At 41.9% G+C, this 24,736-nt stretch overlaps 1 protein-coding gene across 18 annotated transcripts in view; it reads right to left on the bottom strand.

Annotated features, from left to right (window-relative positions):
- The window catches only part of MACF1 (microtubule actin crosslinking factor 1), a 340,643-nt gene that overhangs the window by 218,278 nt on the left and 97,629 nt on the right, over nucleotides 1-24,736 (bottom strand). For 2 of the 18 annotated variants that reach the window (XM_086380242.1, XM_086380411.1), the window contains exon 1: nucleotides 16,032-16,480. The exons of 11 other annotated variants lie outside the window; for them this stretch is intronic. In XM_086380242.1, coding sequence (XP_086236368.1) covers nucleotides 16,032-16,140 — 109 coding nt within the window. In that variant the 5' untranslated portion in view covers nucleotides 16,141-16,480. Of the gene's footprint in view, nucleotides 1-6,637; nucleotides 7,860-16,031; nucleotides 16,494-24,736 lie in introns of those variants that run through there. 5 more of the 18 variants (XM_086380273.1, XM_086380264.1, XM_086380318.1 and 2 more) reach the window with 5 other exon arrangements.

Raw genomic sequence — 24,736 nt, 5'->3', positions numbered from 1 at the left:
TGTCATCCCCTTCTCCTCCTGCCTTCAGTCTTTCTCAGCATCAGGGTCTTTTCAAATGAGTCAGCTCTTTACATCAGGTGGCCAAAGTATTGGAGTTTCAGCTTCAGCATCTGTCCTTCCAATGATATTCAGGACTGATTTCCTTTAAGATGGACTGGTTTGATCTCCTTGGAGTCCAAGGGACTCAAGAATCTTCTCCAACACCACAGTTCAAAAGCATTAATTCTTCGGCACTCGGCTTTCTTTATAGTCCAACTCTTACATCCATACATGACCACTGGAAAAACCATAGCCTTGATGAGACAGACCTTTGTTGTGAATGTACAACTGTCCCCAAATGAGGCATGTGCTCTTACACCCTCCAGACTTTGCATTTACTGTTCTTTCTGTGTGGAAGACAGCTCCGGCCTCCCCAACTATGCATTCTTTGGCATTCAACTTAGCTATTACCTCCTCCATCCCTTACACACATGAGTTGAGGTCATCTCCCTCTTGTGCTTATTACAAGGTATCATAGTTTGCTTATCCATCTGTCCTGTTGTACTCAGAACAACTTGAGGATAGGTCTGTGGTCAGAAATGAAAGCCTGCATTTGAGGCACAAAGTTCTGTGTTCTATTCCAACATAGCCTACAACATAGCCCCAGTGCATCGCGAATCATGAAAAAAACAAATGAGAGAAAAGCCTCTGCTTATTTTCCTGAGGGCCACAGAAAAATTACAAGTGGTTCAAGAAGCCCAATAAGCACCAACCACCTGGAATTATAAAACTGAGACACGTGAGCTGACAAAAATGTAAATAAATATGTAGAAAGCTGGGATCAGCCTGTTCCCTGACCACATGAGGTCAATCTAGTGGCAGAGACCAATATGTATTAATTAATAACTGACAATAACACCAAGCAAATAGATACCAGACACAAGCTGCACAAAATTGTGCAGATAAACAGAGTTGATTAATTCTGACAGGGGGATAGGAGAAGAGTTCATGAAAGGCGTGGTATTTGAAGTAAACCTGGGATGACAAGTATGATTTTGGCAGCCCAAAAAGAGGTTAAGGAATTCCAAAGAATAAGCTTGAGCAGTGACTTGGAGACTGTGAGTACACAGGATATGCTGGAGGGCATGGTGTGGCTACATACCATGGAAACTAATAAGGTGACCTGAGATCACATCACTCCAGAGCTGGAATAAGGAGCATGTTAATACTTTCAGTAGATAAAGGATACCACTGAAATTTCTTGAACCAGAGTGTTCTGGAAAGATTAGCCCGGCATTGGACTGACGACCGGACTGCAGCAGAGAAACACTAAGAGGCAGAAGCAACTAGAGGCCTACTGTGTGCAATAGACCAAGAAAGAAACCAAAGCATGAATAGTGCTGAGGCAGTGGGAATACAAAAAGGCAGGCAGATCCCCACACAATGCAGAGGAAGAAACAACAGCTTTTAGCTATTGACTAGCTGTTAAAGAAAGGGACAGTGGAAGATAATCCTGAAGTTTCTAGTCACAACAACTGGGAGGAGTGGTACCTGAGATAAGGAAAACAGAAGGCACAGATTGGGTTGGGTAAAGTAACTGCTGAAAATTCTTAAAGAGATGAGAATACCAGACCACCTTACCTGCCTCCTGCAAAACCTGTATGCAGGTCAAGAAGTAATGGTTAGAACTGGACATGCAACAATGGACTGGTTCCAAATTGGGAAAGGAGTACATCAAGGCTGTATATTGTCACCCTGCTTATTTAACTTATATGCAGAGTACATCATGAGAAACATCAGACTGGATGAAGCACAAGCAGGAATCAAGACTGCTAGGAGAAATATCAATAACCTCAGATATGCAGATGACACCACCCTTATAGTAGGAAGTGAAGAGGAACTAAAGAGCCTCTTGATGAAGGTGAAAGAGAGTGAAAAGGCTGGCTTAAAACTCAACATTCAAAAAACTAAGATCATGGCATCTGGTCCCATCACTTCATGGCAAATAGATAGGGAAACGATGGAGAAAAGTGACAGTTTATTTTCTTAAGCTCCAAAATCACTGCAGATGGTGACTGCAGCTATGAAATTAAAAGACGCTTGCTCCTTGGAAGAAAAGCTATGATCAACCTAGACAGCATATTAAAAAGCAGAGACATTACTTTGCCAGCAAAGGTCCGTCTAGTCAAAGCTATGGTCTTTCCAGTGGTCATGTATGGATGTGAGAGTTGGACCATAAAGAAAGCTGAGCGCTAAAGAATTGATGCTTTTGAACTGTGGTGTTGCTCTTGAGAGTCCCTTGGACAGCAAGGAGATCAAATCAGTCAATCCTAAATTAAATCAGTCCTGAATATTCATTGGAAGGACTGATACTGAAACTAAAGCTCCAATCCTTTGGCCACCAGATGCAAAGAGCTGACTCATTTGAAAAGACCCTGATGCTGGGAAAGATTGAAGGCAAGAGGAGAAGGGGACGACAGAGGATGAGATGGTAGGATGGCATCACTGACTCGAAGGACACGAGTGAGCAAGCTCCAGAAGATGGTGGAGGACGGGGAAGCCTGGCCTGCTGCCATCCATGGGGTCACAAAGATTCAGACACGACTGAGCAACTAACCGAACAACAACAGAGTAGCAGAAACATGAGGTGTCAGCAGACCCTTCTTGCAGACAGTTGGAACCTTACATCTAGAGTTCAGAAGAGCAGGCAGCACTAAGGATACAGATTTGATGCTAACAGTTGATAGCTGAGGCTGCAGCAAGTAGAACAGCTAGCCTATTTCAAGTTTTCCTAAATCACCACTTTGCTCATACTACCCCTCTATCCAAAGTCCTTTAGTTGCTCTCAGAAGACCAGAGGCTCAAGTCTACATCCTTTGTTTCTGTTGTCCATTACACCCCTCTGAAATTCAATTCCAGTTTTTACTTACTATGTGTTAGGTGACTGGTAGAAATAAAGATAAGACATGGTCACTGACCTGAAGGAATTTACAATTTATCTACTCTTCCAACTTTATCTTTAGACTCGCCACTGCAACCATTCTGACCTCAGTTTCCAAACATACATTGCACATTCTTGCCTTTGTTCACCCATTTCCCCCTAGTGGAATATCTACCCTCCTCTAATTTAGAGCCTCCTTACAAGGAGCAGCTGAAGTCTCACTTCCTCCTTTAAACCTTTCTGGCTATCCCAGCCACCTCTGGATGCCTGTGTTTGTTTAATTTACCTGGCACCGAGCATACAAAATCTACTACTAGACATCTTTACATGCAAATCCCATTTTTCTATCTGAACTTTAGCTCCTTGGAGTCAAGAATTATGCTTCAAAATTTCCTTAAATAGCCAACATTTAGGACAACAGTAAGCACTTGCGAATACTCATTCATTGAACAATATACACTATGTGAGAGCCCACTACGTGCCGTTACATCTATATGGATACTTTATGATCAGACTAAGACATATTCTCAAATGTAATTAAAAGACTTTACAGCAGGGAGCAGAGATCTCCATTTGGATGCCCTTTCCACAGTCACAGCTTTTCTAAATTCTTCCTGCCACATCTTCACACCACTTAATGTGAACTCAAAGAAAATGGGCTAAAATGAAGATCAAGCGATTAAAATGTGCTTAGCAGTAATACAGAATGGCACCAGCCTTATATAATGATGCCTTTCCCTAGAAGTATGCAAGTCAACTTTGGGAGGAAAGAATGACTTGTATATTTATTGTATCTATTCTCTGTCGGGCACTGTACAAGGCCTGTCTCATTTAGTATTTGACTTAATCTTCATAATTCTATCAAGCACACATTTTTTATCTTCATTTCATAGTTCAAATTGAGGTTCAGGGACACTTGATAAAAATTTGCCTGATGTCACATGGTTAGTGAGTATTTGCCTGATGTCACATGGTTAGTGAGTAGTAGAAGTGAAATTCAAATCCAAGTCTGCCATGGACTTTTAACTGCCAAACTATACCACCACTGTGAAATTATTAGAAGGCAACACAACACAGTCCTATATAATGAAGGGAAGAGGCGAGGTGCAGACTATAACTACACCAGGGATGCATGACAGGTATCGGTCACCGAAGGCTGGTGAAGACGCAGAATGTCTCAATGAGGACTGGGACTTGGGAATTTAGGGAAGTGATAACTAGACACTTCAGGGCAAAATTAAAATTTTCATGTTGTTTCTTAGGAAAATCTGAACTTTGTTACTGATAATTCTTTGCACTACTGGGAATCAGAGAGTACAAGGCAGAAAGGCAAAAGTTAGGTAAAGAAACAAGCCAGGACTAAGCCTGGTGGCAAAAGAAAAGAGTCACAGAGATGAAAGGAAAGGTTTAGAAGGAGAAGGGAAGAATGAGAAAAACATAATAGCTTCTAGAGTCTTTAATGGAACACCACACTCAGAAAAAATAAAATACTTCATAGTTTCGAAGAGATACAGGGTTTGGACTTCCTTGGTGGTCCAGTGGTTAGGAATCCACCTGCCAATTCAGGGGACATGGGTTTGATCCCTGGTTCAGAAAGATCCCACATTCCATGGGCAAACAAGCCACAATTACAGAATCCCGCACGCTTTAGAGCCAGTGCTCCACGACAAGTCACCACAATGAGCAGCCCAAGTACCCAACTAGAGAGTAGCCTCCACCTGCTGCAACTTGAGAAAGCTCATTTGCAGCAGCAAAGACCCAGCACATCCAAAAATAAATAAATGAAGAAACACAGGGGTTAACAATCCTCAAAAAATCATCTTAAAGATGATTAAATTGAAGCCCAGGTTTAGGAGTTTAGATAAGGTTACAGAGGGGCAGAATCAGGTCTTTAACTTGGATTTCCCAGCTGCCACTCTATGGCTTACTTTACAGGATACTCATCTCCCCTCTGTGAGCCCAAGTCTCATCTATAAAGTGAGGAGTCTGGACTAGGTCAATGGTTTCCCAACACCAGTCTGTAAACCAACCATATCAAAATCAGCAGAGGCACTTGCACTGGGCTTGGCACCCTAACATACACTCTTCATAATGACTGTATGTTAGGGCCTATTTTAATCTACTTTTTAAATGAGGAAGCTGAGGCAGAGAAAGTTAAGCAGTAGAAAGTGAAGTGGTAGAGTAGGAGCCCCATGCAGACAATGAGGCCAAAGTCCATTTTCTTAACTGTTAGGTCACATTGCTGCCGGGGGATTAAACGGAGGTGGATGAGCTGGGAGAACAATGTTTTTGCCCTGAAAATTTCAATGAAGATTCTAGCCTTCCTTATATTTTTCTGTTGATTACAGAAAAGGGGCCCTCATATCACTAAGCATTTTCAGATGTACAAGAGTCTTTCCTCTAGATCTCAGAGGAAATCTCAGCGATACCAGAAAGATAAAAAGCTAGACTCCACGGCAATAACTGACTAAAACTGCTATTCCTTGTGCCACAACCATTATTATAGTACCACCTTTATTTCTGAGAAAGTACTTAATTTGGCAGTACTGGTCTATCAGGAGGCTTCCCTCGTGGCTCAGAGGGTAAAGCGTCTGCCAGTCTGTCAGTCAAAAGACAGGATCAGAATCCTAATCCTACTCCCTTTCTGAGATCTCCTCTTGATCAAACAACCAGCAATCTCAAATTTAGTGAAAAATCTGCTCATTTGGGTCACAATTTTGTTTTGCTTTAGAGACTAAGAGTACAAAACCAAAAGACATTAGTAGTATTATCAATCCAGTAGTTCCTAAACTTAGATTTCACAGTAAATGAGTAAATGTTCCAAAATAAATCAGAGAACCTAACATAAAGTTGTCAACTTTTTATTTTGCTAAGTAAAGTTATCTAAAAACAACCACCTGACAATAATTCTTTCATAAAATAATGGACATTTTAACATCAAAAAAGTAAAAATGGCAATTTCAGAATAAAGAACAGTTCTTTAAGTAAGTTATGAAAAGCACACACTATATTTTCCTTATCTTATCCATTTTACTGGGAAATGATGATGATGCCTCCAACACCAGTCTGTACACCCTACAGTTTGGAAGCCAAGAAAACCTGTGGCCAAAAAGGCTAGGCCACTTGCTCAAGGTCATAGAATATTATTTAAACAAACTCCTCTCCTTTATCAAGAGATCTAAGCAACAAGACTCTTCCTAGCCTCCAAATCTTCTTGAGGTCCCCATCCCCAGAACACCTTCAAGCCTTTTTCCCTCCTCACATCTGGCAAGAGAGTAAATAAGTGCAGGAGAATTAGCAATCAGTCCCAAAGAGGAAACCTGGGCCATGACTCCACCCTCTTCTTCTCCCACAATCCTGTCTGCTCCAAGGTAGACTCTGTAACCAACCAACTTCTCCTAAAATATGCCCTGGACTTTCAGAACATAATTTAAAAGTGGTTTCCTGACTCAGACAGAAGCGTGAGCATGAATTCAGTCTCTATAAAAAAGTCCCACACCCAAAGCTTAGGCTCTTAACTGCCAGTCACTACAACTTTAAGAAGTTCCCCAGGAAGTCAGGAACCAATGGTCTCTCCCACTGCACGTTTTAACAAGCCCAAAGGCTGTAAATGCCTCCAAGCCTTCTGAGTTCATGCGCTCCTGTGAGTCAGTGAGAGTAAAGACTATTTGGGACCCTCAGGCCCAGGCAAGGAAAAAAGAAACTTCACATACTAACCCATACAGCACATGCGGCAAACCAGGTGGGTGTTGAACTCGTGCTCATCTTGGTAACTGGGCCACATGTCGCCAGCGTCTGCTGACCCTGCCTAGAAGGAAGGTGTCCCAAAGAACCTCCAGCTAGGGGCCTGTGCACCCCCTGCAGCTCCTTAAAAAAGGCTGCGAAGTAAACAGAGACAGCCAGCCAAAGGGCCGTGCAATGAACAGAAAGAGAGACAGCAGAAGTTCGGAGAAGTGGCTCCACCCACCACTTCCTACTGACCTCCTCCCTCCCCTTGAGGTCAGAGAGGAAGCTCCTCCCTGGGGCACTTCCAAACTGGGTCCAGGTCTTCATGCAAAAGGCATCCTATTCAAAAGCAGCACCAGCTCAGTGCTTGCAGACCAACGGCAGCAGGCGAAGTGGGCACTTCGGGTGCAGAGAAGTCCAGCCGCATTAGTAAGTGAAGAAAGCCTGGTTAGGCAGAAGCCAGTCTCTGAGTTACTCTCCTCTTTCAGAGCAGAAGCTTATGCCCCCATGAATCTGAGACAGTTGCAGGAGGGCCGGGGAGGTGAAATGGTTTACTGCCAAGTCAAACACAGGGTACCCAGTGCCCAGCCTGTTCCTAGGACTTGACTCTTCTCAGGCCAAATGTCTATATAAGTGTTAACCGACTGAAAAGCCCCCGCAGTGGGAGAGACCATCACGAAGCAAGACTATACGCTGTTCGCTGCCAACAGATTCCTAGATTCTGAAGGGAGCTTCACGTCCCAACTTACAGCTGCCCAGAGTCAGAGTCTCTCCCCAGTGATTCCACCTACTTTACAGAGTGAGCCCGGCCCCAGCCAGCCTCTAGGTAGATCTAGTATAGCAGATCTCATCAGCGTCCAAAGTACTGTTGGCTTCCCGCTCCGTTCTTTCCCCTCCTCCATCCAGGAATGTCACCCCAAAGTCCCCTACCTCTTCCCAGACCCCCCCCCATTTGTCTCTGCAGTCAACGCACTTGATCAGCCGTGCCAGGAATCCTTTATCCTTCAGAGGAAGGCTGCTTGCTTGTTTGTCCAACTTGTTTTCGAGTCTTGGCTAATTGTGCCAGACACTGGAATGTTGAAGGAATACAATGAACGGCTTTTTCATTCAAATGGCCCGGCCCATCACTGCTTCTTCACAATTCTGACCCAACCAGGAGGCAGAAAAAGCCAAGCCTCTGTCGCTGTCAGGACAGACGCTCCGATCTGTCCCCACACCACTCAGAAGGCCCCACTGCAGATAAGGGCCTAATCGCTGGCCCTCTGCTCTAGCTCCCTAAATAGAACAACTTCTTCAGGCTAATGCTACTTCCAATCCTGTTCCTGAAGACAGGGAGGGAGGGCCAGCACCCAGAAAAGCAAGTTTCCAGAGGTTAGCCCGAGAAACTGCAAGTGGGAAATAAAAAGTAAACAAGTTTACCAAGCAGGTCACTCAGGATAAACAAGCCCTGTGACCTGCCTCAGTTTCCTGACAGCTTCCTTACCCTCTACAGGGTATCCCTCCCACCTGCAAACTAGCAATAATCCTGTTACTACTTACTAATAACAGGACTCACAGCTGACTTTATCCCACCTTGACTAAGCTCCTAGTCACCCCAATAACCTGTGACAACTCTACTCAGTTTGTTCCTCTTATTAGAGTCTTCTTAGTCTTGAAGGAAGGGTTCTCCTAGAATTTACCTTGTACTAGGAAAAGAAAAGCGTAAGAAATAGGGAAGAGAGACGAAAAGGGAACAAAGATTTCCTGATTCATATTTAGTAACCTTTTCCTTTATCAGATTTAAATTCCTTCAGTATAGGGGCTGTCTTTAGTTTTCATATCCCAGTCCCTCACACATTCAGAAGGCACTCAATAATCCAAGCTAAAATTAACTGAGCATCTATTGTAACTGTTAGTTCACATGCAATGTGCTAAAAACTTTAAACAAGTATCATTTCATTTAATCCCAACAATTCTCTTGGGAAGGTGAACCAAAACCTGCCTTTTTCTCACTCCCCTGGGATCTAGGCAGAGCTTATTTCCCTTGAAGGTACTAGAGACTGAGGAAAGTAAGAGAAAGCTGTGGGGACAAAGTCAGTCTAGCCAACAGGAGACAGGCCTTCCCTTTAGGATCCTAGAAGGTTCTGAGCCTCAAAACGGAATCCATTGCTGACAGGAAAGACAGGACCCTGATGGAGACAGTCAGCTCTTAATTAGCGGAGAAAACCAGCCGGTGTAATGATTACCCAGGTCGTCCCTGCTCCTTTTTAGCCCATGTTTAGCCATTTCATAGCTCACCAGATGTGAGAGGCAGGAAAAGGTGAATCTGGCTGCTCCCTGCAGATTCGTTAAAATGTTGAATGGAAGGAAGAGATTCAAGCTAATATTTCCGTGGCTAGAAGTTATCTGAGAATTTATAGCTACTGGCTTTCTTACTAGCACAGAAAACTGAAGCTATTCATTTATTTCCCAAAACATCAAAATCACCCACTATTGAGGATAATAAAGCAAACAGAGTCTTTCCTTCTAATGTGTGTGAAAATAATTCATAATATATCACTAAGTTTTTATACATTTCCACATTGGCTTCTACCATATTTTTAAATTCTCAACTATAAAAACAAACATTTATATTTTGTCCCAGGAGCCTACATGAAACTGCAATGTCTTCACTGATATCTTTTGGTTTTTTAAGTATAATAATGACAGCAAACAATTACACAGTCCTTACCATGTGTAGAATATAGTCTAAGAACACTCAAAGCAATCATGAAGTATTATAAACCCCATTTTACGAATGAGGAAATAGAGGCCCATATAGATTACTGTCATTCTGCCAGCAGGGCAGAGACAGGAGGAAAATACAGGCAGTTTAACCCCAGACTCTCAACAAGTTCTCAGTGACAATTCCATACTAGATGCAAGTATGGCCCAGATAATCACACTGTCAGAACTGCAGGACACTGGAGACTTCAGTCTTTTTTCTTCTCATGCCAATTAGAGATTTGAAGTCCAGAGGAATTAAGTGTCTGTCTAATATCCATAGTAGTAGAAAGCACAAAAGCTAGGATTCAGAACCCAGATGTTCTGACTCCAAGTTCACTGGTCTTTCCACACACTGCACAACCTAGAAAAAAATAACTAAGGAAAGACAAAGACAAAGACTGCATCTTGATTAAAACACCTAATGCTTTAGTTATTTCAGCAAAGATATATTAGGAATTTGACCATTTGTTTAAAAATCTGCATATCCATTATATATCTGACCCTTTGTGACCCCATGGACTGTAGCTTGCCAGGCTCCTCTGTCCATGGAATTTTCCAGGCAAGAATACTGGTGTGGGTTGCCATTTCCTTCTCCAGGAGATCTTCCCAACCTAGGGATCGAACCTGAGTCTCCAACATTGCAGGCAGATTTTTTTTACTATCTGAGCCATCAGGGAGGCCCCTAATAAAATGTTAGATAATACAAGTGGATGCAGCACAGCCTAGTCATAAAGAATCAAAATTCAAAGCAATCTTGGACTTCCCTGGTGGTACAGTGGATAAGAATTCACCTGCCAGTGCAGGGGACATGGGTTCAGTATCTCATTTGGGAAAATACCACATGCCACAGAGCAACTAAGCCTGTTCACCACAAGCTAAGGGTTGCTGAGCCCGCGCTCTAGAGCCCACAGGCTGCGACTACTGAAGTACATGTGCCCTACAGCCTGTGCTCTGCAACAAAAACAGCCACCACGGTGAGAGGCCTGCATAACCCAATGAATGAACTACTGAAGTACATGTGCCCTACAGCCTGTGCTCTGCAACAAAAACAACCGCCATAATGAGAGGCCCGCATGACCCAATGAAGAGTGGCACCTGCTCACCGCAACTAGAGAAAGCCCGTGCGCAGCAACAAAGACCCAGCACAGCCAAAAAAATAAAATAAAATAATTATTAAAAAGTACTTAAAAGGTACTAAAAAAAAATTTTAAAGCAATCTCAAAAGCCTATACCAAATCTCATAGGACAAAATTTCATTAGAATGTCTGTCTTATGCTGAAGTTCTAGAAAACCAAAGGAACAGCAATCTTTGGAGGGGTGACAACAGCAGTTCACGCACAGGGTTTGGTCATTTTATAACTTAGGTTTAATGAGACTCAACAGTGTAATGGAACAGCTTAAAAAAAAAGTCATGGTACAATTCTAGATTGTACTTCATATGGTCCAGATTCAGGAATTACAGCTGGTCCTTCTAGTAGGATGCTGGAAATGGAAAAAACCTTAAGAGATTGGATTGTCAACTCTTTCATTTTACAGAGAAAGAAAACAAGACCGTAGGGGGAAATCTGTCCTTTCACAAACATAAAGTTCAAAAGTTCTTCTCAAAAATAAATCCCTTTTCCTGTTTACACTACCACCATATGGATATTAATAAGCTAAGGCACAGGGCAACTCTATACTGTTCAGTTATCCTATACTAAGCACCCACCTCAGGCCTCACGTCAAGCTCAGCAAAGCCCTGTAAATATACAAATAAAGCGGGCACAGTTCCCACTACAGCTTAATCTGATGCTATCTTAATTCCTTCATTTATTCGTTCAAGTAACATTCACTGACATCTATTCTGTCATAGACATTTAAGACACTGAGATGAGTAAGAGTTCCTCTTCTTAAAGATCTTACAGTCTAACAGAATCTAACTAGTGGGCAGAGAACCAAGCTAGAAGAGATGACAACACAGGTTTGAATAAGAAGTATTAACAGAATGCTACTGGAGCACAGAAGAGGAGCTTTTATTCCAGTCAAGGAAGGCTCTCCAGAAGTGATAACCACTTACCTTGAATGACAAGTATTACGATGTCCAGTTAAAAAGAAGATACAGGCATTTCAGGTAGATGTCTACAAGTTTTAAATGATGTTTCAGGACTGAGTGCTTATAAGGCCAAGACAGGAAGTAAAACTAGTGAAACAGGCAATGGGCAGATCATGAAAACCCTTTTATCTCCTGCTAAAAAGTTTGAATTTTCTTTCAAAAGCAGAAAGAAAGCTTTAATAGATTTTCAGCAGGAGAGTGACATAGACAGCTCTGTAGTTTAGAAAGATCATTCTAGCTACAGTTAGAAGACAGAGGGGGTAGAGGATATAGAGAATGGGTAAAATAGATTGTTTCAACAGTCCCAGAGAGGAAAAATGAAGATGTAAGCTAAAACAGTAGGAAGTTTGGGAAACAAGAAGATAATATATGTGAATGCAAGTGTAGACATGGTGTACTGAGAACTATGTAAAATTCCAAGTACTCAGTGAGTGCCAAATTCCGTCTTACAGGTATTATATGGCTTCAGTAGAAACTGTGTCTTCCTGTTCTCGTTTACATCTGCTGAAGACATGCTGACTTGGGAACTTGACTGTAAAAGTCATGTACATATATAACAGTGTCTCACCAATGTACTCCTAACACCTAGAAAAAAACAGTGAAGGAAAGCTAAGGAATAGTAACCAAACATGCCTTCCCCAATGTTTCTGCTGTACTTCCTTCACCTCTCTATATACACATATGACCACCACATTTTCAAAGCAAAAAATACTTTAACTGTCCAAAGGGAATGCTAAAATGACAAGGAGTTAGGATTATTTAATTGCATGTAGTAATGGAAAGAGAATTCTTTAGGCTGGTGAAGACAGATTAAGTATAAGCAAGCCTACAACTAGAAGAGGAAATACAGGTATTTTTATGATGCAGTTACATCCTGATAAACCAGCATAGGTTAAAAATATCCTAAGCCAAGGCTTTCCTGGTGGCTCAGTGGTAAAGAATCCGTCTGCCAATGCAGGAGACATGGGTTCGATCGCTGATCCAGGAAGATCCCACATGCCACAGAACAGCTAAGCCTGTGCACCACGGCTACTTGCTCTAGAGCTCGTGAGCCACAACTACTGAGCTCATGTGTTGCAACTACTGTAGCCTTCGCACCTAGAGCCTGTGCTCCGCAACGAAAAGCTACCGCAGTGAGAAGCCCATACACCAGAACTACAGAGCAGCCCCCACTTGCTGCAGCTAAAGAAAAGCCCACACAGCAACGAAGACCCAGCGCAGCCAAAACTAAATAAATAAAAACTGCGGGGGGGCGGGGGAATCCTAAGTCAAAAATGCATTTGATATGGCTAACCGTTTTATATATCCAAACAACATCACTTGGCTGAGCCTACCTTAAATGTGCACAGAACACTTACATTAGCCTACAGCTGGGCAAAATCATCTAGCACAAAGCCTATTTTATAACGAAGTGCTGGATATCTCATGGAATTTACTGAATACCATACTGAACATGAAAAACCATGACTGTGTGGGTACAGAATCATTGTGTCGGTTGTTTACACTCATGACCATGTGGCTGAATGAGCCCTGTGGCTACTGCCAGTGCCCAGCGTCAGGAGAGAGTGTGCGCTGCCTGCCGCCAGCCCAGGAAAAGATCGAATTCAGACGACGATTCCCACTGAATGCATATTCTTTCACACCACTGTTAAAATTGAAAAATCTATCGAACCATCAGACAGTTGGGGACTGTGTGTACACTTGATCTTTGCCAGGCAGAATTTGGCTGATGGGCATAAGTTACAAAGAGGCAACTTTCAGCTTAAAAAAGAACTCTGTCAACAGAATGAATAGTCCATAGGTTGTATGTTCTACAATCAGAACCTACCTTCAAGCAAAAGGAGTAACTTCTGACAAGGGCAGGACTAAGTAAGAAGTTGGGCTGGTTAATAGGCAAGGTCCCTTTCAACTCTAAGAGCAATACAGAATATGTGATGACCTTTAAGAATGGAAGAAATGAAAAATGTACACAAGCACAATGAAGATTTACTCGAGTACCGTATCTTAGAACTCTAGCACTAAGGAGCCTAGTGATTTCCACTGAAAGAGCAGAAACTGTTCAAACAAATCTTATAAGGAACTCAACATATATAACATGTAATTTCAGTATTTAATAGCATGACTCAATTTTACAGATTCAAATTTATATTACTTATTTAAAGCCAAATGACTTAACCAATCAAGTAATTTTGATTGAAATTAGAGATTACTTAATTACAGTTATATCAGCCTCAGCATCTTGTTTATTTCTGTGCTATATTTTACTAGGGAACCTTTTTTTTTTTTTTTAACTGCTTTACACAAATAGACACAAACAGTAACAGTTTCAGTTTGCCTCTAATCTCAGGATATTACTCAAATAAATTTATACAAGAGCATGAAGGAATAACAGAAATATTGTTTCAAAGTCAAATGCCTTCAATATCTAAAAACTATGTACATTCTTATAATATGTAGATACGATTAGAAAAGTGGGGCAAGGATCACAGAAACTGGTCGTCCACTAAGCCAGTACTACAATGTGATCACTTAATGACGGACGTGTCACCCACTCACTATTACAACTGAGCATCTGAGACTTGCCTAATGTTTATTAAGCACAGGACTCATGTTCTGCAGTGCGTTCTGCAATACTGTACATACTTGCTATTAGTGGAGGAAGGAAAAAAAAAGACCAGACTAGAAGACATAATCTTCACCTTTTTAATCAAGAATACATTCATAAGCACTATAAGTATATACACAGAAATGGGGGAGAAACTTTATTCTGGTGATGTCCAACTGGCAAATAGTACATTAGAGTACACATGTAATTTTAAAATACATTTTAATAGATAAAATACATCTTAAAATTTAAATTAAAATGAGTTCAGAACCTCCAAAGTAATTCTGTGAAAGTTTTAGAATTCATATTCTCCAACTGAAAAAAACCACCACTCTAATTTTATGGATAAACTGAACATAGCATATTCCCAATATAACTAATAGGCACTAGAATCAAAGTTGTTTCATAAAAATAAAAAGCTTTTACAGTGTATTTTTCTTCTTTTTACTACAGCTGTTTGTGAAACTAGTATTTCTAAAACATAAAGAAGCATTTCAAAGATAGGGCTATGACTTCTAAGTTCAAGAGCAAATCCTATACTGAGGATAAACTTCTTAAAATGTTAAGCAACTAGTGGTTGAGAAATGCCATTACCATCATGCACAGAAAAATGAAAATGAAAGTATCAGCCTTCGCTTAAATAATATTTACTTTCTCATCGCATACGATATAGCATATAGGGCCAAATAACTCATGCCTGCCTACTCCTTTCTTTATAAGCTCAAACACAGGCTTACATATCCGGAAAGCCACTTTGGGCTACCTTCTAAAACACACTACTACACAAGTGAACACATTTCCAAATGTCTGTCTGCTTTTGCTGATACAGATGCACACTGGGAGCTGAATATTTAGTCATAAGCTTTTCTAGGACTTACTGGAAAAAGACACTGGGAATGACTGAATCTAATTCTGCCAAGCATTCATGAAATTCTGATAGTTTCCTAAGTAGTAAGTCATCAAATCTGCATCTTAATTGTAAGATATAAAGTAACAGGTGTCTCAACAGGTTGGCTTGAAGGCAGTAAGCGGGTCACAAAGACAGTAAGTGCTAAAGGCACTGAGATCCGAGAGTGTAGCCAGCAAAAGCCAGACTGTATCAGCCCTCAACTGTGGAGACTTAGAATCCGCTAAACACAGGGCTGATCCCAGCATTGGCCATTTAGAAGCCAAAGGAATATAATGCAGCAAATAGTAATTCGGGAAGAAAGAGGGGTCTGCTACCACTCAAGAACAAAATGAATAAAATTTTAATATCAGGATCTGAATATTCACCTGGGGAAAAGAACAGCTAACTTCCTTGCATTGAACAGGATGCATGATGGCTTGGGTTCACATTGTGTAAACTGTGTAGCTGCCTGAGGGGAAAAGAACAGTTTCAATCCTACCAAAGAGAACAGAGGCATCCCTGTGTTCCCAGATGCACCTCGGCAAGGACAGCCTGCCACCCTTTCCTCTCACTGACCTCTTCTCCTCTGCCTTTTCTCACCCGAATAATTAGCAAATCCAGAAACTTCTCTAATCCCACAAGTTCTCCCACATTTATACCTGGAGGAGGGTGACAGAGTTACTCTATGCTTTTGGTTGAAAAAAAAACAGATCCAAAAACTACTCTGAGACTGAGAAAGTAAGGAATGGAAGGGCTTGATTCTCTGAGGAAGGAACAAGTCAGCAGAGTTGCCACTTCCCTCAGCCTCGAGCCCAGACATCACCTCATCCTACCAGCACCGCCTCGCCAGACAAGCCTCACGGAGCAAGAAAGGGCCCAGTCTTAAACTGGTCCCGGCACAGCCCGGTATCCTCAGTAGGTCCTCCACACACTCACGTCTGATGGCCCACAGGCTGTGCTGGCCCTTTAAGGCAAGCAAGTGGGAAGACCTCTGTCATCCACCCTACCCCCAAAAGCCCCATAGCAGATTCCAAGAAGCACTGGGCACCGTTACCTGCTCTGCCTCTGGCACATCTTTTCCAGTATAGAACACCGGCAACTCCAAGAACGTGAGTCAAAATAAAGATGGCTGGTGGCAAATAAGAGGCATCTAAGAGAGGCATTTCCAGGCCCGTCCTTCCTCCTCCCCTGAGTGAGCCACAAGCCCACAGCTCGGCGCAGCCTCTGAATGCCTTTCTCCTGAGGTTACCGCCGTCCCGTACTATCAGCAGAGGCAGAGGCCCCGCAGCTCAGGGTTGTCAGAAACTTCCTGGCGGCTTCTCCCCCATCTCGCACGCACGCAGTAGCAGACGGGACTAAAACTCCACAGTGTGTCTCAGACAAAGCCCAGGAAACAACTGGCCAGAGGGGGAGGGGAGAGGGAAGGAGGAACCAGGAGAGCAAAAAGGGGCGGCTAAGCTGGTGCTGAGCTGACTCAAACTCTATCTTTGGCATCCTCTGTTCAGCTTAAACAAACAAGCCTCAGACCCTTCTACAAGATGGGAGGCTGTCAGAGGACGTCACACTCTTAACTTTCCATTCCCAGCCTGGCTGGGATGGAGCCAGAAGAAAAAGTCACAGCAGCACCAGGGAACCACTAGCAGGGAGGAGGTAAAGTACAGAAGGATGTTTAAGTGTCCACAAGTTCCCTGGCACAGTGGGTGGGCAATCCTTCCACACCCACAATCCGGGAGGAAGAGGCAAGGGATCTGAACATCACTACAGAGAGGATGACATGCAGATCAAGCTCCATGAAACAGACCTCACATCAGGCATGCTGACGATCAGCAAGGAGAGCAAAACTGCTCCACAAGTATCTTTTCCAAGAGGTGAAAAATCTACCTGATTTCTACTAGCCGCCCAAGGGGACAGCAGGACGCTCAACGACAGCAGAGAACAGTGCCGTTCATGAAACTAAGACCTGCTTGCAAATGAAAACCTGAAACGGACATTGTAGCAGCAATTGAAAACATTTTAACATATACACACCTGTAGAATGACTAAAACCAAGTCCTGGCAAGATGTAAAGCAACCAGAACTCTCATATATTGCTGGTGGGGATGAAATTGGCCACTCCAGAAATTACTCTAGAAAACAGTCACACACATATGACCAAACAATGTAAGTCCCAGGTACTGACTCAAGGAAAATGAAAACATGTGTCCACACAAAAACCTGCACATAAACGTTTATAGCAGCTTCATTCAAAATAACTAAAACCTGAAAACAACCCGAATGTCCATCAACTGGTGAACGAATAATCTGTGGTGCATCCATACAAGGGACTACAACACAGCAATACAAAAGGAACATACTCCTGATACAACAGCCTGGATGAGTCTCAAGAGTAACAAGCTACATGAAAGAAGCCAAATGCAAAATCACGTATACTGTGTGATTTCACTAGAAAAGCAAACTATAAGAACAGAAATCAGATAAGTGGTTGCCAGGGGCATGGGGTGAGGGAAGGGAACAGAATACAAAGGAGGAACACAAGGAAATGGAAATGTTCTATATGCTGATGGTGATGATGGTTCCACTGCTATATACATTTGTCAAAACTCACAACATTGCAGTCCTAAATGGATGGATTTTATCGTATATAAATTATACTTTTAATTAATTTTTTATGTTGGCTGTGCTGGCTCTTCATTGAGGTGCTTGGGCTTTGTCTAGGTGCACTTCATGGGCTTCTCTTGCTGTGGAGCACGGGCTCTAGAAAGCGCGGGCTCAGCAGTCGTGACACGCAGGCTTAGTTGTCCCGTGGCATGTGGGATCTTTGTTCCCTGATCACAGATCAAACCCATGTCCCCTGCATTGGAAGGTGGATTCTTCACAACTGGATCACCAGGGAAGTCCCTAAATTATATTTCAATAAACCTAAGAAACACATTCGAAGGCTAGAAAGAAGTCTGCCCAATCCAAGCTGCACATGCAAAGTTCTTGCAATGCCCCCTCTTCATCTACTTTCCTATGAAGAGATACTTTATAAAATGGAGTGTGGACACACAAAAACACAGATGACCCAACAGCCAAGAGTACATCTAACATCCAGGATCCTTCACTCGGAGAAGGGTTACAACTTCTTTTTTCTATCAAACTAGCTCTTTATTTCTACAGTGCCTTTTCAACTACAGTATATAAACATGCTGTGTTACCACAAAAAAGTTTTAAAAATGCAAACTGCTTTAATATCTGTAAACTTATCCCCTCTTTTTTTAATAAAAGGGAAGGGTTTTACGTTTGCACAATCTACTAACCAGAAAGGTTAATAAAGGGCCTTTAATGGGGGAACTAATACAATATGAATGCCTTAATCTGGTGTCAAGATCATCTACAATTTTATGCTAACCTACATTTCATTCATCAAATATTTATTATGTGCCATGCCCTGTTCTGCTGCTGCTGCTGCTGAGTCACTTCAGTCGTGTTCGACTCTGTGTGACCCCATAGATGGCAGCCCACCAGGATGCCCCATCCTTGGGATTCTCCAGGCAAGAACACTGGAGTGGGTTGCCATTTCCTTCTCCAATGCATGAAAGTGAAAAGTGAAAGTGAAGTCGCTCAGTCATGTCCGACCCTCAGCGACCCCACGGACCACAGCCTTCCAGGCTCCTCCGTCCATGGGATTTTCCAGGCAAGAGTACTGGAGTGGGGTGCCGTTGCCTTCTCCTGTTCTAGACACTGGTAACACAGTAGTGAATAAAGCAAAGATCTTGCCCTCATGGGACTCACATGCTAGTAGGAAGATAGAGGAAGACAGAAAATAAAGCGTATACTAAGGAGATGAAGAGGAGAAGGGAGAACCAGAGGGGAGATGTTTATAGTTTTCTGTACAGAATGGTCAGGGAAGGCTTCTCTAAGACGATGACATTTGAGCAGACCTACAGATTACAAGCCAACAAGTCATATGGCTATCTAGACAAAGGACGAGCCCAACAAAGAAAAGAGCAAGTGCAAAGTCCCTGAGGCAGAAGTAGGCTTGAAGTGTTCAGGGGAGGTCAAGGAAACTTGAATGACTGAAGCTGAAAGCGAACAGGAATGTCAGGAGACGAGACCAGAGGTGGGGGTCAGATCACCTGTGTCTGTATAGAGCATATGTAAAGACTCCAGTTTTTGTTCTAAGTGCAATGGAAAACCTTTAGAGGGTTTCCTGTGAGAGAGTGATAGGATTTAACTTAGGTTTTAAAAGGACCACTCCTGCTGCTGTATTGAGAACAGACTGCTGTATTGAGAGGCAAAAGCAGAAGCAGGGAAACTAGTTACAATGTGATTACAATAATCCAAGTGAAAACTAGTGCCTGAGAAATGATATCCGAGATTAGGGTGCAGTGATAGAGATGGTAAGATACGGTCATATTCTGGACAAATTTAAAAAAAAGAGTCAGGACTTCCCTGGTGTTCCAGTGGCTGACTCTGCGCTCCCAATGCAGGATGCAGGAGTCCCGGTTTGACCCCTGGTCGGGGAACTAGATCCGACGTACCGCAACGAGGGCTTCACACGCTGCAGATAAGGATCCTCCATGCTACAACTAAAATTCCTGCATGTTGTAACTTGGAAAAAAAGATCCTGCATGCCCCAACTGAGATCCGACTGAGCCAAATAAATAAATAAATATTTTTAAAACTAAAAAAGAAAAAAAGAGTCATCAGGATCTGCGGATAGACTGGATGTGGGGTGAGCAAGGAAAGAACAGAGTTGGGAATGACTTCCAGGTTTGGGCCTGAGAAATTAAAGACAGAACTGCTATTTCCTAAGATGGGGAAGGCAGCCAGAGAAGCAGACGGTCTGCGGTTCATTGGTGGTTGTAGTTGCTTGGCGTGTTTTTGTTGTTTTTTTTTTTTTTTTCGTGAGGGGTGGGGAATGGGGTAGGAATTCTATTTTGGATACATTAACTTTGAAATGCCTAGTAGACATTTTAGTGGAATTTTGAATATGCAATTGAATATATGAATCCAGAGTTCTGGGAGAGACCCAAGATACTGTCTTGCAGTCAAGAAACTACGTGAGATCACTTAGGCAGTAACTTGTTCGAATTACACATGGTCACAAAGTAAGAGGATGAACTGGCATCTGAACTTTTATCTGGCTGATTTCTAGTCAATTTATTTTAAGCACACTACCTCCTTTTGCTGAAAAGTTCTGGCAAAATCTGTATGCTAATTTGAAGTTAAACAATTTTAGATATTTAAATATTTGGAATACTTCCTCTTTGTAAGACAGAGCCTATAAAGAGCTCTACCCAGCTCTAAAGAGAGAATCTCAATTTCAACACAAAATGTTACAGAGCTAGTGCTGTCTGTGTCACCACTGTATAACACTTCTTTGCAATCTTTTAAGTATCTTCACCAAATTTTCATTTCCTAATATGAAAGCCATTTCTCTTCCTTACGCTGCTACCTGAAGCCACTGCAAGGCTGTCTTAATTGGAAAATCATGTATCATGCTTGTGCCATTCAAAAACACCTAGGAAATTTGGAGGGAAAAAAAATTCAAAGACTCAAATAGCAAGATACATTCTGAATCTACTGTTATCAGAGAAGATAATGGAAAGTATCCAACTTAATCTATTCTTTGTAGATTTTTCTAAGATAACATGCTATGCCTTGGATACACCGTTTTTCTACATATCACAAATCTAAAGTTTGTTTCTAGCTTTTGTGTATATGTACACATGCATGTTTGAAGGAAGGAAAACGGGCAGAGAAATTGCCTTGTGAAAATAATGTTTTCACTCAGAAAAACTAAGATGGATCTGTGTGTTGTCACAGGAAGTGGTTAGAAGCTGGCAAGGGGAGTGGCTAGTTTTCGTTTTAGAGATCATTTATGACACAGAGAATAGGCCATTTAAAGACATATTCAGCACCCTCCGGGATATCCTTTGCTAAAAGCCAATGGAAAGGGCCCCAAACCAGGAACAAAACCTTGTAGAAGCAACACTCTGAACTTCATTAAGACTTGAGACCTGCCTTTCTATCAGATTACTTCACTCACAAGAATTTAGGATTGGTCACCCACAACCGTTACCCACAGAAATCTTGAAACAGAGCAACAGCCCCAAATCACGTCAGTATCTGTGACTGAGATGAAAGCAAGCCTGTGAGAAAGGAGGCTGTATGTTTTATTTGAACTGTCATGGAGTACATCTGGTCTCAAAACTAACCAACATCCACCAGCATCAGAACTTTAGCAGATACAGATTGGAAATATAAGACCCATTTAAAAGAGTGAAATGTAGAAAAATAATGTTTACAAAAAGAGACCTAAAAAAAAATCAAATACAATTTAAGATTAAAATTTTGGTGGAGACTACCACATGACTAACAGGATTAGAAACCACGGGTCTCTGGAACTGGGAGGTCCAGCATCAAATCCTGGCCCTGAGTGCCTGTCACCTGTGTTTTCCCAGTGAGTCCAGGAGGCAAAGGATGTGGGCTTCACAGAAGCTCATTAGGAGACATCTATGACTCCGATCTCTAAGATTTAGCAATACGGTATTGAGACAACAATAAAAATGCAAAGGTTCAGAATGTCTAAAAAGAATTTTCTACATACCCAAGAGTCACTGAACACAATAAAGGCAGGAAAAAAATCCAAATTTCTTGCTCAATAACCTAGATGCCATGAGTATTTTAGCAGCATGGTGATTACAGGCCCAATCTGAAACCAGACTGTGCTGTGTTCCATCATGTCCAATTCTTTGCGACCCCACAGGCTATAGTCTGCCTACTTGAGCTCAAATCTAGACTCTACTATATACGGTACATTAGCACCTGTGGGCAAGTTACATAAGTGACTTCAAGGAACCTCCATCTCATCTGTAAAATGATGATAATAATAGAACCTGTCCCACAGAGCTGTAGTGAGGATTAATGAGTTAAGGCACTTATGGTGTTTAGATTGTGCCAGGCATACAGTATGTGCTCAATAAATACTGTCTGTAATTATCATTATTTGGAGGGACAGCAAAAAAACTATTTAATACATGTAATCACAAGACTTCTGAATAGGTCTTCCCTGGCGGTCCAGTGGTTCAGAATTCACTTGCCAATGCAGGGGACACAGGTTCGATCCCTGGCCTGGGAAGATTCCACAGGTGGTAGGGCAGCTAAGCCCGAGAGCCACAACTACTGAGTCCAAGCTTTAGAGCCCACATTCCAAAAGAGAAGCCTGCACGCTGCAGCTAGAGAGTAGCCCCTGCTGGCTGCAACTAGAGAAAGCCCAAGCACAGGAACCAAGACCCAGCGTAGCCCCAATAATAAATTAATTACTTAACTTAAAAAAACAAACAAACAAGAAGAAGAAGAAACACCAGGCAGTTTTTCCTGGTGTCCTACTGGTTAGGATTCCAGGTTTCCATTGCCTTGACCCAGGTTCAATTCCTGGTCAGGGAATTGAGATTTTGCAAGCTGCAAGCTGCAGCCAAAAAAAAAAAAGACATCTGAATACTGCTCAGACTATACAAAACCTTGGTAAACTGATCACTTACCTAACCTATCACCAAAATTACCAAATCTAATTTTCCTAATCCCAGTCTCCAACCTGCTGACCCTGTTCTCATCCACTGTGAGATTAATCTCCCTGAAGCATACGTAATGCCTGGTTTGTCTTAAATGCTCAATAAATACTCATCTGTCATTTAATTCTATAACTTGCATTTCTCACAGTGAGCAAGTTAAAAACTCTGGCTTTACAAAGTTTCCTTCACTTACCCTGGCATGTATTTCCTTCCCATTTCCATAAGTCAAAGTCCCACTGCTGTGGATCAATTTAAGCCAGTCTTTCCACGGAATTCTCCCTGGTGACTCCCTCCATTCCAGTTAGAAGTAAACAACTTCTGTGCACTTATAATTTATAGGCTTCTCTCTTATGACATCTAGCATTTTCTACTTTATAACAATAGCTGTGTATATATTTTTACACCACTAAAGTTTTTGAAGCTAAAATCGTTCTCCTATATAAAATCTCATCACTAAAGATCTACTCATGAAATGAATGAATAAATGAATGAACAGATGAAAAGAGCAAGAGGATCTAAAGAGCACTGTGAGGGCCACGAATAACGGGGGAACATACTGGAAAAAGAAAAACTGGATCCAACAAATCGTCAAGATTCCCAAAATACAACATCTATTTGCACCACAAAAACACACCAGAGAGCAAGTGCCCAGAAAACTATTCATCCTATGGCAGGAATAACTCAACATGCTTCTCTAAACAGGCCCAGCAGATAACACACACTAACAAAGGAGCCAAGACACTTTTAACAGTGAACTTCCAAATGTACCTGAGAGATTATGAGGAAAAAGTTAATTTATTGATTCAGAAATTCCACTTCCACAAGTCTCTCGAGATATGAATTCTGTCCAGCAGCCAAACTCTCCCCAAGCCCCATTCTTTTCTCTCTTTCCATCTTTCCAGAACTCTAACACAATCTTTAGCCAAACCTAGACCCAAAATCTGACTTCATGGTTTCTATCTGTATCTTTGGACCAACTACTTAATCTCTTTCATTCTCAATTTCCCTGTCTGTAAAATGGGGATGATAAAATTACCTCTTCACACTGTTCCAGTGAGGATTAGGTAAGAAAAATGCATGAACTATTCCGCACTCAGTAAGCACTATATATATATATGTTCGTGCTTACTGAGTGCCGAATAGTCCATGCATTTTTCTCATCCTCATTAATGTTAACTATTGTTATCATTGTTCCTGCACTAGAACATTTGTTCATGTGCTCATGCCTCAGACGTGTCCAACTCTTTGCGACCCCATGGGCTGCAGCCCACCAGGCTCCTCTGTCCATGGAATTTTCCAGGCAGGAATATTGGAGTGGGTTGCCATTTCTTCCTCCAGGGCATCTTCCTGACCCAGGGATCAAACCCACATCTCTTGCATCTCTAGCACTGGCAGGCAAATTCTCTACTACAGAGCCACACGGGACCTAGCAAAGCATCAAATCATCTTCAATGGCCAATGCAAGGAGGTAAGTCAAGGTATTTAACAGATCTAAACCACCAACTCAATGAATAAAACAAAATGGGCTTCAGTGGCCCTGCTTCCAAAAGGAAAATGTAAGTGTAAGAGTATTAGTCAACCTTAATATCCATATCACCATTTTAAATAATCCCTCTCTTTCGGGTTCTGTTTTCCCCAGCAAAGTAAAAATAATAAGATCTAGCTATTAAACTTTTTCCAGGATATTCTGAGAGTCAGTATCTTAAATAAATGGAAAAATGTGACTTAAGAATAAGAAGCCCTGTCTACAGGGGCTGTTTCTGAATTTTGCCAAGGTTGTTATTTTTGTCCAGAAATATCCGCATTCCAAGTAAATGCACAGTGAAAGAGAGTTAGCATCTCACTTGTATCCCACCTAAATGCAATTTTAAAATGCTTTTCCAAATAAAAACAATGGTCTCAATGGGAAATGTCTTTTAGTGTGGTCTGGCTATGAACATGTGATCAACTTGTTTTCCTGAGATATCAGAAAATCAAGAATGCAAAAGTAGCATAAACATGCAACTGACTGAGGGGTCAGGAGCTCAACAAAGATATAACTGGGCAGGCTTGAAAATGTCAATAGGTAGCAACATTCAAGGCTCAAAAGAAGAGTCTGGGCCAAGATAAGAGGTAGGTCAGAGAGACCAACTTAAACTATTTATCCATGGAAACCAAACTTTGCACACAAACAGAGCTAATTTTAGATCTCTGTGAGACA

Source organism: Bos grunniens, chromosome 3, assembly GCF_055505025.1.
Source record: "Bos grunniens cultivar Pamir isolate PY7600 chromosome 3, Bosgru_T2T1.0, whole genome shotgun sequence".
In the NCBI taxonomy this organism is placed as follows: domain Eukaryota; kingdom Metazoa; phylum Chordata; class Mammalia; order Artiodactyla; family Bovidae; genus Bos; species Bos grunniens.
This window is presented reverse-complemented; position numbering and strand designations above follow the sequence as displayed.